The 20,438-nt window shown below is 37.3% G+C and overlaps 1 protein-coding gene across 2 annotated transcripts in view; it reads left to right on the top strand.

The window, feature by feature from the left end:
• The window catches only part of LOC145671364 (uncharacterized), a 75,797-nt gene extending 57,884 nt beyond the window's left edge, over window positions 1–17,913 (top strand). For both annotated transcript variants that reach the window (XM_081740427.1, XM_081740428.1), the window contains exon 3: window positions 16,425–17,913. In XM_081740427.1, the coding sequence (XP_081596553.1) occupies window positions 16,425–16,756 (332 nt within the window). In that variant the 3' untranslated portion in view covers window positions 16,757–17,913. The remainder of the gene's footprint in view (window positions 1–16,424) is intronic.
• The last annotated feature ends 2,525 nt before the right edge of the window (window positions 17,914–20,438 follow it).

Genomic DNA, 20,438 nt, shown 5'->3' with positions numbered 1-20,438 from the left:
TATTATTATTATTATTATTATTATTATTATTATTATTATTATTATTATTATTATTATTATTATTATTATTATTATTATTATTATTATTATTATTATGAAAAGCATAATACCTGGTTGATCAAAATAGTCGCCGTCTGCAACCACACACTTACTATTACAGAACCGACATTTGAATTCCGTAGCGAAAAAAGTCTGGAATCTGCGATAGAAAGAAGTTCTCAACCTGACGTTGCACCGCCAAGTCATCATGGAAGGCTTTTCTCTTTCAACAAGTGAATCATGGTGAAGAAAGAAGTGATAGTTGGTGGAAGAAAAGTAAAACAGAATTTCATTGTAATGTAATGGAAAGTCTGCAACATCTTTTGATAGATTCAACACACACTGTATTTTAAACTATAATGTATATTTTAAACAGGTTTTAGTTTAAAATACAGTGTGTGTTAAGCTTTGGTCAGTATTTCTTTTGTTAAAATATCGAATTCAAAGCCATTAATAGTATTATCTTTTGATAGTCAAATGCGCATGCGTTGTCATGCAAATAAGGACATATCTTGAACATTTCTGGATGCTTCCGGTGCACTTCATGCTGATCAGCGCTGTAATTTCATTTGGTCTCCATGGAGAAAAGCATGATGGATCAATCCCTTCATATACAGTATCACCATATCAGCATAAAGGCTTTCGAAACCGCTCTGGACTTGTATCAAGATCCAACCACTATCCTAGAACGGTTCGTTTATCAAATTAATTGTTGAGCTCTAGATTAATTAAAATACACCAATGTATCCTTTATGTACTTACCTTTAATAAATAAAATGGATAAGTGTATATATACTTCTTACACAACTTTCTAATATGTCTGCTTAACTCACACACTAATTCTATTTATTTTTGGTTGTCCTGACAACGACATTCCGAAATCTTATTATTTAAAAACATTTGAAAATATTTTTATAGATATTATATCTAACTTATTTCTTTTTCTTTTTCTTTTTCTAATAGTATAATCAGCCTAGTACATATTTAAAATACCGTACGGCCCAAAATTACAAGTTAATAATCGTTACAATAAAAAAATATACAACATACCGTTGTAATCCTGACCAATTACAATTGTCGTAGGAGGTTATTGTTTTGCATCAAAAGTGACAAACCGATGTAGAAAACTTTTCTGGTTATTCCTCCACTTAGAGAACTGCACACATCTAGACGGTGATACTTGCTGGCCGGTGACAACTCACGTGCTACTCATGAGTCTAACTTTTCCACCTTACCTATTACATCAGTAGTCGCCAAAGTTATGAAGCTTCCAGGCGGCGATTCTTGTTGGCCGATGACAACTCACGTGCTACTCATCAGTCTAACTTTTTCACCTTACCGATTACATCAGTAGTCGCCAAACTTATGAAGCTTCCAGGCGGCGATTCTTGTTGGCCGGTGACAACTCACGTGGTACTCATGATTCTAACTTTTTCACCTTACATATTACATCAGTTGCCGCCAAACTTATGAAGCTTCCAGGCGGCGATTCTTGTTGGCCGGTGACAACTCACGTGGTACTCATGAGCCGAAGTTTTTCATCTTACCGATTACATCAGTAGTTGCCAAACTTATGAAGCTTCCAGGCGGCGATTCTTTTTGGCCGGTGACAACTCACGTGCTACTCATGAGTCTAACTTTTTCACCTTACCTATTACATTAGTAGTCCCCAAAGTTATGAAGCTTCCAGGCGGCGATTCTTGATGGCCGGTGACAACTCACGTGCTACTCATGAGTCTAAGTTTTTCACCTTACCTATTATATCAGTAGTCGCCATAGTTATGAAGCTTCCAGGCGACGATTCTTGTTGGCCGATGACAACTCACGTGCTACTCATCAGTCTAACTTTTTCACCTTACCGATTACATCAGTAGTCGCCAAACTTATGAAGCTTCCAGGCGGCGATTCTTGTTGGCCGGTGACAACTCACGTGGTACTCATGATTCTAACTTTTTCACCTTACATATTACATCAGTTGCCGCCAAACTTATGAAGCTTCCAGGCGGCGATTCTTGTTGGCCGGTGACAACTCACGTGGTACTCATGAGCCGAAGTTTTTCATCTTACCGATTACATCAGTAGTTGCCAAACTTATGAAGCTTCCAGGCGGCGATTCTTTTTGGCCGGTGACAACTCACGTGCTACTCATGAGTCTAACTTTTTCACCTTACCTATTACATTAGTAGTCCCCAAAGTTATGAAGCTTCCAGGCGGCGATTCTTGATGGCCGGTGACAACTCACGTGCTACTCATGAGTCTAAGTTTTTCACCTTACCTATTATATCAGTAGTCGCCATAGTTATGAAGCTTCCAGGCGACGATTCTTGTTGGCCGGTGACAACTCACGTGCTACTCATGAGTCTAACTTTTCACCTTACCGATTACATCAGTAGTCGCCAAAGTTATGAAGCTTCCAGGCGGCGATTCTTGTTGGCCAGTGACAACTCACGTGCTACTCATGAGTCTAAGTTTTTCACCTTACCTATTATATCAGTAGTCGCCATAGTTATGAAGCTTCCAGGCGACGATTCTTGTTGGCCGGTGACAACTCACGTGCTACTCATGAGTCTAACTTTTCACCTTACCGATTACATCAGTAGTCGCCAAAGTTATGAAGCTTCCAGGCGGCGATTCTTGTTGGCCAGTGACAACTCACGTGCTACTCATGAGTCTAAGTTTTTCACCTTACCTATTACATCAGTAGTCGCCAAAAGTATGAAGCTTCCAGGCGGCGATTCTTGTTGGCCGATGACGACTCACGTGCTACTCATGAGTCTAACTTTTTCACCTTACCTATTACATCAGTAGTCGCCACACTTATGAAGCTTCCAGGCGGCGATTCTTGTTGGCCGGTGACAACTCACGTGCTACTCATGAGTCTAACTTTTTCACCTTACCGATTACATCAGTAATCGCGAAACTTATGAAGCTTCCAGGCGGTGATTCTTGTTGGCCGGTGACAACTCAGGTGCTACTCATGACTCTAACTTTTTCACCTTACCTATTACATCAGTAGTCGCCAAACTTATGAAGCTTCCAGGCGGCGATTCTTGTTGGCCGGTAACAACTCACGTGCTACTCATGAGTCTAACTTTTTCACTTTACCTATTACATCAGTAGTCGCTAAAATTATGAAGCTTCCGAGCTACCGTACCGTTTTTAAGGTGGATCACCACCCGGAAGTCAGTACATATTTTAAATCATTTTCTTAACTACTTCGCAATAAAACGTTACATAATATAAATATTGTACTATAAGATAGAGTATTTTTTGAGCTACAGCACAAGACACTAATTCATTTGGTTGTGTCTCCTGATATCGAAAAACGTAACAAATAAAAGAGAATATTTGATTCATTTTACAATGAGCACACAAGATTGCACATGCTGTAAGATCTTACTAGAAGTGCTTAGTTTTACGAAGTGTTTATTTGTATGTGTAAATTATTTTAAAGTAACGATCTTATTACGAAATAGATATATTGTTTTACAGTTTTTCGTGTTATGTTTCAGATTTTATTTAAATATTAATTTACATTTAAGGAAATAGATTTTGAGACGAAACTTGCGCAAAATGCCATAATGCGTTGTTGCCAAATTTGTACGTTTACTGTAGTAGCCACAATAAGAAAATTCCTGGATTCCAGCGTTGCAGTTCGAGAAGCGGAATTGCGGTATGGGTCGAAATTAATTTCTCTAGCAAGTATCCGAGCAGAATTCCATGATTACTTCCTTTATTATCTGGCATCAGTAAACACTAGACACTATCTGGCAACGTCACACTATTTAAGCAGCGTTTAGTGTAACACTGGGAACACCTAGTGATCACCTTAAATCCTACTGTGAGCTACCAACCAAAAGAACTTCCAACTTTATATATATATATATATATATATATATATATATATATATATATATATATATATATATATATATATATATATATATATATATATGTATTGCTTATAAACTTACATTTCTAGTAAATATGAAATAAAATTATCCAAGTTAACAAATGTCTAATATACAAACGAAAAACATAACGTGTACAACTCCACGCATATATAATCAACTGTGACATGAGGCTGACAATGATAGTTGCTCGGGAGAAATAAGCAGCAGTTGTTGTCAGCGTCCCCTGTCGTTAGAGTCACCTCAGTCGAGGAATCAAGGTTAACCGACCGGAGCGTTAACGCGATCTACCGAAGATGTCCCCACGAGCTACTAGTAGCTTGCGATCGACAGTTTAGCGATCACTATAGTTCATTCAAGGAACGTTCAGTACCTCATGTAAACAAATACACGTGGTGATTGTTTCATTTTATTGGTTAAAGAGCCTTGTCGCATCCATGCGGCAGAAGAAAATAGTCCATTGTCAAGTAAGCTGTTTTTCAATGTTTTGTTACTTATAAGGCTCATTACCAGAAATACAATTTACTTACAGTGAAATAACAGAAACAACACTCTATCTAAGAACTAAATTGAATTAATGCAATAAAAGAGAATACGCATGCGTAGAAACTGGGTTTGGCCCACCTTATGCGCGAATCACAGTTTACAATATGGTTGCGTGCGGGGAATATGCAAAACGCCGGCAATGTACAAACACGTGCTTCTCGGAAGAAGCGCTGACCGATAGCCAATCATCCGATGACTGGCGGAGTAATGCCATTCTACAATGTTTACATCAGGATCAGAAGGTTCGTTGAATGAACTTTAGATTACATGAAGCCGCTGAACGACAGTGTATGTCTAACTCCTCTGGAATGGCACGAACACTTTTCTAAGGGATCACTTCTACATGGTTCCTGATGAGCTCATCCCCGTGGTTGGTGCCCACGAGTATAATTTTCGAATGCTGTGTGATTGGAACGAAATTCGACAAAAACCTGCAAATGGTGGCTTCATTCGTCGTTCCTGACCCAAATACATGTTAACATTGTTTCACGGCTTGCTAGCCACAATGCCTTAGCTTAAGTCCGTAAAAGAAAAAATATCACTCACAATTGTGTGTTCTACATGGTGCACTTTTCATAACAACTTCTTCCACAATGTACTTCTTATTGACTGTATGGGAACCCCAGTCTATTTGCCGACGTGTACAGAGTTTGTGATGTTAGAAGCGTGGACTTACTCTATCCCTGTGTGGTGTTGCTGTGTAGTACTGCTTAGGTGAGTTTCCCACTAGACGTTCGTTCGCACCAACCTAATGCAAAGTGAAAATTACAGCCTGTTCTCATGAATGGTTATTTATTCTTTTATTGATTGAGCCAATGTTATTGCTCACATAACAATAGTATAAATATATTTCAATTAAATTTTTTAATCTGTTTTCTTTTCAGCATTTTCAAACTTTTCAGCACATTCAAATTCAACAGATTTTCTGGTTCCAACGTATACAAGAGGAGAACCGGAAGAAGACGGGGAATATTATCCTTTAGGCTTCGTGGAAACCTCGCCACGTGCATTACGAGACCGAGCAGTAAATCACGAACAAAATGGCACTCCATACACGTTTCTCGGTGCAAATTGTCAGAACTGGTTAATAAATTTCGTGGAAATATTCGGACAAGATATTTTTAATGCAATCAGATATCATTGTACGTCAGGAACTGCATCAGTTATTGCAGCCATTGTTACTATGATTGCTGCTATAGCAGGAGTACTTTTCCGAATGCTGAGAAATTAAGGATATATAAGTACACAATCTCAAGGTATCACCGTTGTGAACATGAACAACTTAGCTGTGAAATTAGTGGTGGTGGTGAGCAGTGATGAAAATTTTCCAGAAAATTTTCCGATTCATAAAAACTTACTCCACTTATTCCTACATCGTTGTTTAGTCGAGATGTGAGGTGGAAATTTTTTTTCTATATTTTTCCGGAAAATTTTCCGTTCTTAACAAATGTCAGTGATAAAATAACAATTCGTCAGTATTCATAAAATTCATTAAATTCATATATAGAAAAGTTAAAAAGTGATAGATCGTTTAAAGAATCTGAAAATTTTCATGGCTCAGACAATTTCAGTACGATGTAAGAACTAGTGGAACAATTTTTCATGAATCGAAAAATTGTCTGTTCTGTACAATGAAAATTTTCCGGAAAATTTTCCGATTCATAAAAACATACTTCACTTATTCCTACATTGTTGTTTAGTTGAGATGTCAGGTGGAAAATTTTCTTCTATATTTTTTCGGAAAATTTTCCGTTCTTAACAATTGTCAGTGATAAAGTAACAATTCGTTAGTATTCATAAAATTCATTAAATTCATATATAGAAAAGTTAAAAAGTGATAGATCGTTTAAAGAATCTGAAAATTTTCATGGCTCAGACAATTTTCAGTACGATGTAGGAACTAGTGGAACAATTTCTCATGAATCAAATAATTGTCTGTCCTCTACAGTGATGAACATTTTCCGGGAAATTTTGAAACGGAAAATTTTCCGATTCGTAAAAACATACTCCACTTATTCCTACATCGTTGTTTAGACGTGACGTGAGGAGGAAAATTTTCGTCTATATTTTTCCGGAAAATTTTCCGTTCTAAAAAAATATCAATGATCAAGTAACAATTCGTCACTATTCATAAAATTGATTGAATTCATATATAGAAATGTTAAAAAGTGAAAGATCGTTTAAAGAATTTGAAAATTTTCATGGCTCAGACAATTTTCAGTACTATGTAGGAACAAGTGGAACAATTTCTTATGAATTGAATGAATAAGTGGAGTATGTTTTTATGAATCGGAAAATATTCATGACTTTTAATAAATTGAAATTTTAAATAATAGAATGGGATATTTGTACTCTACGAATTCGAGGTATGTTCTCTGCACTTTGCATACACACACACACACACACACAGAGAGAGAGAGAGAGAGAGAGAGAGAGAGAGTAGTTGAATTAAGTTGATTTTGAGTTTAACGTCCCTTTCAACAGCGAGACTATATAGAACGGTACCAACTGACTATCGTGCAATCAGAACTACATGAGCTCCCGCAGGGAATCGAAGCCGGGTTTTCCATGCCAAAGACGCGTATGCTAACCGCTTAGCAACGGAGCTCGCAGAGCAAGAGAGAGAGAGAAATACTGTAAAATTTTATTTCCCAACTTGAAATAGAAAATTTTCCGGTTCCCGAAAGCTAATTGGAAAATTATAATTTGTTGCTGACTAACTTTCCTCTACTGAAATTCAATTTTCTAGCTCTATGTGCAGTTATAGTGAAAAATTTTCCACCTAACATCACTATACATAATATCCAAAATTGTCAGGCCTACGAAAAGTGTTTTCCACTTCTTTCTACATCGTGATGAAAATTTTCCGATCTATGAAAATTCCTCTCACTTGTTTCTACAGAGCAATAAAACTTCCCGATTCACAAAAAAGTTGTTTTACTTCTTGCTTCAAAATGATGAAAATTTTCCAACTCATAAAAAGTTCTTCAATTTTTCCATATAAGGCAGAAAATATTTCGATTCATGAAAAATTGTTTAACTTGTTCCTACATAATACTGAAAATTGTCTGAGCCATGAAAATTTTCAGATTCTTTAAACGATCTTTCACTTTTTAACATTTCTATACAAGAATTCAATGAATTTCATGATTGCTGAGGAATTATTATTTGATTACTGATATTTTTTTAGAACGGAAAATTTTCCGGAAAAATATAGCGGAAAATTTTCCGCGGAAAATTTTCTACCTTACATCACTAGTGGTGACATAATTACGTAATCAATGAGGGAATAATAATTGTGAAGGAATCGACTGAAGAGTGGGTTGGATATGGGCTCTATAAAATGTTCATCAAAATGCATATTATCATATTACATAAATTACTATGTTTGGATATGAATTAATATTCATACAAAGCTTATCAAAGTATATGATAAAATTAGCATAAGCTTATATCCATACAAACCAACTAAGAGAGCAAAGTATTTAAAAGATGAGAGTTAAACTAAAATGAAAATGTTGAGTTGAGTTGATTTTGAGTTTAACGTCCCGTTCAGCAGCGAGGCTATATAAGACGTGGACCTACTGATTAACGTGGAATCCGAACCACATGAGCTCCCGCCGGGAATCGAACCCGGGTCTCCTAAAATGAAAATGTATAAACTTTCAAAATTGTCTCATGAGCCCTTATCCAAATCAACACTTTAATTGTTTATTTATACATTATTATTCAAGATTATTATTGAGTTTGTCAACATTATATACGAAGATTGACCTGCATTAATAGAGGTATATTTCAGTCCGAAATATAAATACATTTGGTTCGCATTCGATGGGTTGTTAAAGAGATTTAGAGTAAACATTCCTTGTTTCAATAATACATCATTTATAGAAATTTCCCTACTTCCATCCAAATATACATATGAGAAGAAAGAAACTTTTAAAACAATGACAAGGAAACGAGATAGAGGTGAATATAAGTAATAATTACAAACCTTTCTATGGTATTTGTGGTTCAGAAAATCCTTGTATTGTTAGTTGCTCGTTATTCTACCTGGATTCGAAACTAGGAATCGCATATTTTCAGTATGAAAGTAAAACAGCTCTCACAAGTAAGGGACCATATGGTTGTCGCGCAAATCAGATGCACACATACGTCATCTGATTGAGCATGAAAAGATATGGAGAACACAGAAATTTAAGGTGCTAAGGGCCATAGGGAGCGGAGCGAGGAAAGAGGAAACATTGAATGTCGGCAAAATTGAAGAAAGTCAGGAATGACGGGAAAAGTTAATTAATTTCTTGCAAATAGGGAAAGAAAGTCAACCAAAAGAACGAAACTAAACATAACAAGGGCATCAAGGACGAAGAAATATCATAATGAGGGTTGCTATCCGGACCGCAGTGTTGCCAGCGCTGCATAACATTGATAAGGAAGATATAGGACAGTATAGCAATTCATGCACAAGGAAAAATATTAGTAACACAAAAGACAATTGAAAAGACTGTGTACACGTGCGTAAAAAGGTTTAACGTAGTCGTGAGTGAATATTACACCCGCGTGAATACAAATGGAGGAAAATAAAGAACAGTACGCACTATTTGTAATTTAATTGCAGTTGACGTGAAGATCACGAATGAATGCGTGGTCAACACACAAACATTTCTCGCAGTGAGCACAGCGGATGAAAGCAAGCTGGTCACACGCGTCTCTGCAGCATTCCTCTGTGAATAATTTTTCAAAGTAATACGCAGAAGGTGTTTTAAACTCTCGAGGATCATCTTTTGGAATCGCCTAGAGGAAAACTGGTAATAAACAAATGACTGAAGGCGGAGAAAGTTCTCACGTTGCAACACATTAATACTGGAGAACACTAACGTATCTGTGATGAACTTCACCATGTTTTTGAATGGACGAAAGAAGAACACATCAGCAGGTTGTATAAGGCCTGTACATTTCGGATGAATCAGCTTTTTGTAGAACTGAACACCGTCAGGAACTGTCATGTTGTAAAGAGCGTCATCCTTGTTTGGAGTCTAGGAGTCAACCAAAAGCAAAACACGATCCTTACCCTGAAGATCGGGCCACAAAACTTCTTCCAGGAAGATTTGCAAATCCCGTTTGGTCATATTCGCTGATCTGTTTGCAAATGCTTTCACATTGGGGAATTCAGCGACCATGCGCGCTGGAAAGTTACCACTGGGTTCCGAAACAAGAACATACATGTGTGGAAGCAATGTACTGTCCATCCCAATCACCGGCATAATCATATAGGAATGCGTCGTTGTGGTAACTGAACCTACGCCACCAAAGATTGGGTTGCTTTCTTTAATGGCAAGGGTTCTGCCTGATTGCAACTCTTTAGCAAATCTCAACTGATCTGTATTAAGGACCTGGAGTCAACTCGTGCTCTACAATGAAAGACTTGATCTCGTTAACAAAGTCTGTGGCGGATGCTTGAACTGCAGCAGTATCAACGGCGACTCGTGTACTAACTTTATGTGTAATCTTGCGCGAAACCAGTTTGTTATTTTTCGTTTGAAGCGCGTGACCCATGATTTGGACGCTGTGAATGATAATGTGTTGTGTGGATCAATTTCTTTCTTAATATTCATGGCCCAGATATGTATTGTGCGGTCGTGAATAATTGCATTGCATTGTCTCATTGCAATGAAATGCTCGAGTACAGCATTATTTAAGCGTTTCTGTAAGGAGTGCCGGCGTTTGCAAGGTGTTGTGAGTGTCTTTTCAAATTTTTGTAAGACGGTTTTATTTTTTTATTTTGCGTTTTTGTGCCATAAAGCTAGTGAATTTTAGACGCGGTGACATATCGATCGATAACCCAGGAGGACACAGCTGGGGGCGCTCCGGCCCTGTCGGCTGCTTGGTCTAGATCTTGTATGCATCGGCCAAGTAGTTGTCCGGGAATTTTGTGAATTGTTTCTTTGGTGGAGATGGAGCATAAGATGACAACCGACTGCTTTCGTGGTGGGTTGGTGGACTTCGTTCTGGTTGCAACATTGATACTTCTGCTAACGCTGTATCATCACGGAAATCACTTTCAATGTCCTCAACATCTGCCCCATCTTCATCCATCACTAATGTATTAAACTCATCTACAGCACTTTCTTCGTTCCACAACTGTTTTAATCTGCTCTGTAACGATAAGTTCCTCCCGCGTTGGTGTTTCTTGTAAAATGCCGAACACATCTGCGAACAACTTCACAACTATAGATTATCGCATTTTGCAGACATATGACGCACCTAGTAAATCGCACTCGTGCCTGGTGGATAATAAACAGAATTGCTTCAATATATGACGACAACGTCTCAAAATCTTTGTGCTCTACCTACGTTCAAATCACTCGCTTCTCCTATTCCAATAGCAGATCAATATTGATCTAGTGTGGTATTTTTCTAATATATCATAAAAAACCACACGCAACAAGTGTACAAATCAGTTTCCAAAGTATCCCCGCACTCGGTCCAATGCCACTTCCTGATTGCCCTTTGTGGTGGCACATACAGAACATAATCTTCGCTCGACACTAGTACTTCTACAACAACAAGCACTAGTTGTGTCTCGCACCTTTAAGTCCCACACTCTCTGTTCACTTCTTACAAATGCGCCCTCTATCTACGTAGTTGCCTGTGGCCCATAGCATGACAAATTACTTCGTACCTCTTTTATTTTGTAGATCCGCGCCATCTGATTTTGACTTCTCTCATAAGATCACTGCTTGGACAATCTCGAAGGAAAACCATGAGTACACATGTAAAAAACATGTGCACATTGTATTTTATGAACCAAAAAAAAAAAAAACGTTTGGTTAGCTCTTATAACGATTGCCATAGAAACAACAGAAACAAAAAATGTCCCCGTGTTTTGGAGGCGTCCATACACTTGTCTCCCACCGAGTTTGGTGACATATATCCTACCTACGGCGAGGCGGCGTTTGCGGTTTTTTGTCTACGAAATCAGCGAATACGCAATATACACTGCATCGTCAATTACCCGGGTCTTCTTCCAGTCTATTTATTTTTCTAGTCAAGGATACAATCAGGGGTTTATATCTTTAATTCCGAGGCCACATCGGCACTTTCGGTGAGACTAGGACAGGTGAGGCAAGCAGGTTTGGTCCGTGCTACCATATATCATCCCGACATTCGCCTTGTGCAACGACGGTTTATAAGGCACAATATGCAGGATGGCCGGCCGAAATTTTTTCTCTATTAATATCCACACTGGACCGATAGTGTCCTGGATGGATGAGTGGTTAAGCTCTTCGCTTTTATTCAAGGGGTCCCGGGTTCTATTCCCGGTGGGGATACAAAAGGTTCGGATCCCTCGTTAAACTGTAGCTCCCGTCCTTTATACGTCATTATCATCCCATGGAAGGCAATACCAAACCACCATGGGTTCATCCAGCCCAGGGACCTTCAGGTCAAAACCAGCCTTCGGGCAGAACACCGATCATCATCATCATCATGGAACGATGCTCCCAAACACTTTCGTTTCTATGTTATCATGTGTACCCCCTTCACTTTCATGTCTATATTTGTCCTCCTTCATGTACATTATTCACTCACGACTATCGTTAAACCTTTTTACGCACGTGTACACAGTCTTTTCAATTGTCTTTTGTGTTACTAATATTTTTCGTTGTGCATGAATTGCTATACTGTGCTATACCTTCCATATCAATGTTATGCAGCGCTGGCAACACTGCGGTCCGGATAGCAACCCTCATTATGATGTTTCTGCGTCCTTGATGCCCTTGTTATGTTTAGTTTCGTTCTTTTGGTTGACTTTCTTTCATTGTTTGCAAGAAATTAACTTGTCCCGTCATTCCTGACTTTCTTCAATTTTGCCGACATTCAATGTTTCCTCTTTCCTCACTCCGCTCCCTATGGCCCTTAGCACCTTAAATTTATGTGTTCTCCATATCTTTTCATGCTCAATCAGATGGCGTATGTCTGCATCTGATTTGCGCGACAACCATATGGTCCCTTAGTTGTCAGACTTCCTCCTTCGCAGCGATAAGCTGGGACTACTTGGGAGAACACAAGCAAATACATTCATAAAAATTGTAAGGTATTTCTCTGTGCATACGGGATACATGTTCAAACATGGTTAGTATTGTATTGAATTCAACGTAGAACGGGCTCCAATTGTTATTATGGCATGTAGTATAATTCGCATATTGCATTGAGTTTCCAAATTCAATTCATTTACTGTATCGTTTTATCTGTTTTTCACTTATTATCAGTTTTTTTTAAATCTTGCATTCGTATGTACGTGCTGTAATACCAGGTTTTCATTTATTGTTAAAAGGCTGTCTAGAACGTTATATAGGGTATAGTTATTGTGCATACACGAGGAGAGCGTTCACATTACTGATAAAAACAATTATTTGCATTGTGGAACATTTGGACTGAAAAAGAGAAATTTTGATATTCTGAAGGGATTTTATGCTGCTTCAGGTTGGCAACACTGACCGGGGATCAAAGAGAAAGCTTTTATCTTTCATCCGATCTCGAAATACGGTCTTGAATTTGCTAATTGTCTATCGTCAAAACAAACACATGTATGTCGTAATTGAAAGCTCCCTTAGGCCTGCCTTTACTGAGACAACACATTTTTTATATCTTTTCTGTCAGTAAGATGTTGCCATCTAAGTAAAAATACTAGAACTAACTCGTGTCTTTCACCCACTAACAAATTTCATCATCTCCTGGATTAATACGACCTTTAATAAAGGATATGTTTTCATGACATTCCCGTGGATGTCACTGGTATTTTGCAACGGAGTATTTTATGACATCCACGTGGATGTCACTGGTATTTTGCAACGGAGTATTTTATGACATCCACGTGGATGTCACTGGTATTTTGCAACGGAGTATTTTATGACATCCGCGTGGATGTCACTGGTATTTTGCAACGGATTATTTCATGAGCCCGTTTGCAGCCTCTTGTTTTGATCTGGCTGTAGTTCAATTATTTTTGGTGATTTTTACCCTTGAGCTCAAAAACAGTAATGAATTTGCCTTTACTTTATTAAAATGATAAAATGAACATCTTTGAAACAATAAGAGGAAATTTGTTTTTCTTTATTTAATGTCAGACAGTGTTAGGACAGATACTTCAATCGGGACTCCTTGTAGCAAAAGAAGTACACGTTGTCTTTTTCTTCCTTTCTTTCGTTTGTTTACCTTCTCTAGTTTTTAGAATTTGACGTGAATTCAAATACACAAACTTCAAACCCACACCGAATGGCCATAGCTCAGCGGTAGAACATCAGCTTAAGATTCAAGAGATGTTGTGATTGATCCCTTGTGGGTAAATATTTCGACTGGGGAATTTACCAAGATTCTTCCTCAATGTTACTAGGGAAATTGTTATGGCCCAATTGACTCATTTCCCTCATTTCTATCCTCTGAGCCTCGGATGTTTCAAAGCCTTAAAATAAATTCAAATGTAATTCAAGTAACTTAACTCTACTATCCGGTAGTCGATGCTAATTTAATATTGTTAGCTTTGAGATTAGATTTGAAGGAGGGACATTAATTAACATATTCTACAATGTAATTTTCTCAGAAATGCATATTTTGACGAAGAACAAATACAGATTTGCGATAAAATTGGTTATTCACTGACTGAACTTACTGAATGAAGTATCTGTGGACCAGTCCCACAAACTCCTCATATCTCTGATTACTAAACATCAGACAACGGAATGATACAACCTGGTCAAGGGAGTAACTACCACTTTTACACAAAATAGCATTACTGCCGCGACCAACTTTTATCATCTCGGTATCTTACCTGATGGTTAGTAATCAGGAGATTGTAGCACTGGCTCTGTGATAAACTTCGGAATTTGTCTAGTAGTACCGTTTTTGGGATAAACTACAATTAAAAATCGTTTTAAAGAAAATACTTCTGAACAATTTATTTACAAAGACTCACTGATTTTTACTACATTTCCTCAGACTTTAGTAAGTAGTATAGGTCCACCAAGCGCTGACTCCGTTTAACTTGGAGATCGCTAGTATCGCTTGTTAACATCGCAGCAGAAGGTTTCTACTGATTTGGCAACGACCAAGAGCGTTAGGAAACTAAACGTACTAGAGACAAGACCAGAAGGTAGTTGAGAGGGAGTTCCAGTATTGGAAGTAAATAGTAGGTGTTGGTAGTATTCAGTTATCTTCATTTTCTCGAACGATTGGAATACGAACAACAGAGAGAATGACAGAAATAATAAAACCTTCTGCTGCCTTCTTTTACTGTATATTAAATAAGACGACTCGACATTATTTAAAAATAATAATAATACCTAATTATTTAATAGATGATGTGCATTTGTTCTATGTCGGCATAATAAATGGAAATTAACTACTTAGTGTACAAAGACTTCCTTCGTCCAACACTAGTGTAACGTTTTACTGCAGTACATGCTATTTGTAAGTAAGCATTTCATTTTTTAGTATGACTTTCATCATTAAAGCGAATGAGAATACCGACTGATTTTGCTTTTTTTCTTTTCTTTTCTTTTTTTCTTTTTTGTCGAAAACCATGATAACAACCAGATAAGGGACAAAGGTTAAAAGGACATTCAGATGGTGAAGTCAATGCATGCACCTTACGAATTTCGATTAATTAGATCTTGCTATACTACAAATAAAAACGAGCCTGGAACTTTTTACTCGGAACGCAGACTATTGCAACATACGGTATTCTGCAGATGGCAACTGCTGCCGAGAGATATTTCGGTAGTAGTTTCACTTGTGGCCACTACCAATTCACCTTTTGTCGACCTATAGCAGCATCACTCTGTGTGTGGGGGGGGGCACCAGGGGGGCAAGAATTTGAGCAAAGAGGCCTGGCTTCCCTAGGCCCTCCCTTGGCTCCGCCACTTCTTCTGAGCTACCGTACCGTTGTTAAATCCTACTGTGAGCTACCAACCAAGTCAGCTTTTTTTTTAATAACCTTACCTTTATCTATTGCCTATAAACTTACATCTCTAGTAAATATTAAATCAACCTACCCAAGTTAGCAAATGTCTAATATACACACGAAAAACATAACATGCACAACTACATGCGTATATAATCAACTGTGACATTAGGCTGACAATGATAGTTTCTCGGGAGAAATAAGTAGTTGTCGTTAGCGCCCCTTGTCGTTAGAGTCACCTCAGTGGAGGAATCAAGGTTAACCGACCGGAGCGTTAACGCGATCTACCGAAGATGTCCCCACGAGCTACTAGTAGCTTGCGATCGACAGTTTAGCGATCACTAGATTACATGAAGCCTCTGAACGACAGTGTATGCCTAACTCCTCTGGAATGGCACGAACACTTTTCTAAGGGATCCCTTCTACATGGTTCCTGATGAGCTCATCCCCGTGGTTGGTGCCCACGAGTATAATTTTCGAATGCTGTGTGATTGGAACGAAATTCGACAAAAACAGGCAAATGGTGGCTTCATTCGTCATTCCTGGCCAAAATACATGTTAACATTGTTTCACTGCTTGCTAGCCACAATGCCTTAGCTTAAGTCCGTAAAAGAAAAAATATCACTCACAATTGTGTGTTCTACATGGTTCACTTTTCATACCAACTTCTTCCACAATGTACTTCTTATTGACTGTATGGGAACCCCAGTCTATTTGCCGAACGTGTACAGAGTTTGTGATGTTAGAAGCGTGGACTTATTCTATCCCTGTGTTGTGTTGCTGGGTAGTGTTGCTTAGGTGAGTTTCCCACTAGACGTTCGTTCGCACCAACCTAATGCAAAGTGAAAATTACAGCCTGTTCTCATGAACGGTTATCTATTCTTTTATTGATTGAGCCAATGTTATTGCTCACATAACAATAGTATAAATATATTTCAATTAAATTTTTAAATCTGTTTTCTTTTCAGCATTTTCAAATTCAACAGATTTTCTGGTTCCAACGTATACAAGAGGAGAACCGGAAGAAGACGGGGAATATTATCCTTTAGGCTTCGTGGAAACCTCGCCACGTGCATTACGAGACCGAGCAGTGAATCACGAACAAAATGGCACTCCATACACGTTTCTCGTTGCAAATTGTCAGAACTGGTTAATAAAATTCGTGGAAATATTCGGACAAGATATTTTAAATGCAATGAGATCTCATTGTACGTCAGGAACTGCATCAGTTATTGCAACCACTGTTACTGTGGTTGCTGCTGGTATGATAAGAGTAGTTGTCCCAATGCTGAGAAATTAATGATATATAAACACACAATCTCAAGGTATCACCTTTGTGAACATGAACAACTTAGCTGAGAAATTAGTATGGAGGTGACATATAATATGTAATCAATGAGGCAATAATAATTGTGAAGGAATCGATTGGAGAGTGGGTTAGATGTGGGCTACCGGTATATAAAATTTTCTTCAAAATGCATATTATCATATTACATAAATTACTATGTTTGGATATGAATTAATATTCATACAAAGCTTATCAATGTATATGATAAAATTAGAATAAGCTTATATCCATACAAACCAAGTAAGAGAGCAAAGTATTTAAAAGATTAGAGTTAAACTAAAATGAAAATGTATAAACTTTCAAAATTGTCTCATGAGCCCTTATCCAAATCAACACTTTAATTGTTTACATTATTATTCAAGATTATTATTGAGTTTGTCAACATTATATACGAAGATTGACCTGCATTAATAGAGGTATATTTCAGTCCGAAATATAAATACATTTGGTTCGCATTCGATGGGTTGTTAAAGAGATTTAGAGTAAACATTCCTTGTTTCAATAATACATCATTTATAGAAATTTCCCTACTTCCATCCAAATTATACATATGAGAAGAAAGAAAATTTTAAAACAATGAAAAGGTAACGGGATAGAGGTGAATTTAAGTAATAATTACGAACCTTTCTATGGTATTTGTAGTTTGGAAAATCCTTGCGTTATTAGATGCTCGTTATTCTACCTGGATTCGAAACTTAACTAGGAATCGCATATTTTCCGTATGAAAGTAAAACAGCTCTCAGACTTCCTCCTTCGCAGCGATAAGCTGGGACTACTTGGGAGAACACAAGCAAATACATTCATAAAAATTGTAAGGTATTTCTTTGTGCATACGGCATACATATTCACACATGGTTAGTATTGTATTGAATTCAACGTAGAACAGGCTCCAAATTTTATTATGGCATGTAGCATAATTCGCATATTGCATTGAGTTTCCAAATTCGATTCATTTGCTGTATCGTTTTATGTTTTTCACTTATTATCAGTTTTTTTTAAAAAAATCTTGCATTCGTATGTGCGTGCTGTGATACCAGGTTTTCATTTACTGTTTAAAAGCTGTCTAGATCGTTATATAGGGTATAGTTATTGTGCACACACGAGGAGAGCATTCACATTACTGATAAAAACAATTATTTGCATTGTGGAACATTTCGGCTGAAAAAGAGAAATTTCGATATTCTGAAGGGATTTTATGCTGATTCAGGTTGGCAACACTGACTGGGGATCAAAGAGAAAGCTTTTATCTTTTATCCGATCTCGAAATACGGTCTTGAATTTGCTAATTGTCTATCGTCAAAACAAACACATGTGTGTAGCAATTGAAAGCTCCCTTAGGCCTGCCTTTACTGAGACAACCAAGGATGTTATAAAATAGAGGATCTGCCCATACAACAAAATCGTGAAGCCATACGTCACAGCTTCGCCACACCTACTCTGGACACTCTGCGCCACTAAGATCGCAATGTTTTGAGCCAACAATCATGGAGGAAACGAGAGTAGCCAATCAGACGTGCCGGTTCAGACGATGCTCGGTTGTTTTTTTCACTTCATTAAGTTCATATGATGAAGATACATATTGGCAGATCCTCTATTTTATAACATCCTTGGAGACAACACATTTTTTATGTCTTTTCTGTCAGTAAGATGTTGCCATCTAAGGAGAAATAGTAGAACTAACTCGTGTCTTTCATCCACTAACACATTTCATAATCTCCTAGATTAATAAAGGATATGTTTTCATGACATTCCCATAGATGTCACTGGTATTTGTCATAATGGACAATGACAGTCACATTCTTTTAACATTTTGCTATCCGTCATTGGCGCAGATCTGTCTTCAACATTGGAGGGGACGGGTAAGACATTTCCCATATTATATATATATGCGATGCTCAAAATATTTATGAAGTTGAAAAATAATGCTGTGAAGGTTCAGGGAAGCAGAATTGTCTTCAGTGGCGTATTTTGGTGGCTATCGGCCTCAAGCTCCCCCGAAATAAATTTATTAGTTTTTCGTCTTCCACGTACAATAATCCTTTTTACCATTTCTAAGAATGTCACTGACTTTTCATTTTCTTATGTTCTTTGTTCAGAAATAATACTGTATTTTTTGTCAAATTTCATTCCATGTAAGAACTACGTCCTTTTGTTCTTTCTTTCGTCCTTTCTACTTTTCTGTTTCTTTTTCTTGATGTTACTTTCTTTCGTTTCGCCTCTTATACTTTATCGACCGTTGTCAGTTGTGATTCAAGTCGGCCGTTATCAATAACACCAAAACTAAGAGGAGTTGATAAGCGAAACTGGTGTTCCATACCAACTAAATGCACTACAGCACGAAATTCAGTTTGAAAGATGGAAAAGCCAAGAGAAATCTATTTCATCTTATATTTCTTTGTGGCTGTCGAACACAAATAATCACACTTATCCCTAAAAAGCACTTTTCACGTCAGATTATTGGTTGAGACAGTCCCCCAGGACTAAGATTGAGGGGGACATGTCCCCCTCGTCCCCCCGGGATTTGCGCCAGTGCTATCCGTATACATTAGTCCTTCATTTGTAAACAGTATCTTGTCATTTTGCAACAAAAATAAATAAATAAATACTTACGTATGGATGCTATAAGATATGTGTTATAAAACTGAATAAAATACACTGTATTTCAGAGTCCGTTTAAAACTGAAAAGACTTTAAATCATTTCTAAATTCTCTAATATCTAGCCTAGTTACATCTGACATGTTGTAAAATCTTCGTAATGTGAGAATGTTCTGCAAATTTAAATGAACTCGAGTTATCGGAAACTAATTAAGGTTTAAATTTACATAAAACCTGAGAAAACATAATGATCTCTTTTCACATTTAAACACATCCTTCTATTTCATTGTAGAATTTTCTTCTTCTTCACCTTCTGTCCTCAATCGAATTTTAATGGATGATATGGAAGATTTAAATTCTGCCTTTTTCTTATGTTAATTGTTTATCTACTTATTCATGGTCGTACTTTCCTAGCGTCGTCTTAGTACACAGTTTTTCGTCTTCCACGTCTGGCTCTTTCTTCAAATTTGCCTTACATCAGTATTTTAGTTGGAATGAATTGTGTGAAATATGACTCGTAGCTAACACTGTTCTTCATTGGGAACTAGATACGATAATTAAATCAATAATATGGAAACATTTTATCTGTATAACGTTGCTACTATCAATGTTAAGTAGATTCTCAATTTGATTACCCTTCATTGGAGGATACTGAATTCAAAGTGTTGTTGCAAGAGGGAGAAACGCTAATCAACATATGTTTCTTTGAACGCCGACTTGGTCACACATTTTCATAGAACATGTCGACCTGCTTCAATTCATATTGATCGTTAAACTGTAGCTCGTGTTTATTACGTGTCATAGCTACCATTCTATTTCTTTATAATTGTAAATGTGATATTCTTGCATAGCGCATCATTTAATATATACGTTCTACCAAAGAGGGAACATTTCTTTAAGAAAGAAGTTAATAAATTACACTAAACGATATGAAATCTTGCTTCCAATAATCATTCTCCAACAACACATGAGTGCTTGTCAACAGTCAGAGGAACGTAGCTTCCAAAGCTACTTCTCATAAGTAACAGAAGAAGAACA

The sequence above is a fragment of the Thermobia domestica genome, chromosome 15 (assembly GCF_964235325.1).
Source record: "Thermobia domestica chromosome 15, izTheDome1.hap1.1, whole genome shotgun sequence".
Classification (NCBI taxonomy): Eukaryota; Metazoa; Arthropoda; class Insecta; order Zygentoma; family Lepismatidae; genus Thermobia; species Thermobia domestica.
Note: the sequence above shows the minus strand (reverse complement) of the source record. Positions and strands in the feature narration are given on the sequence as shown.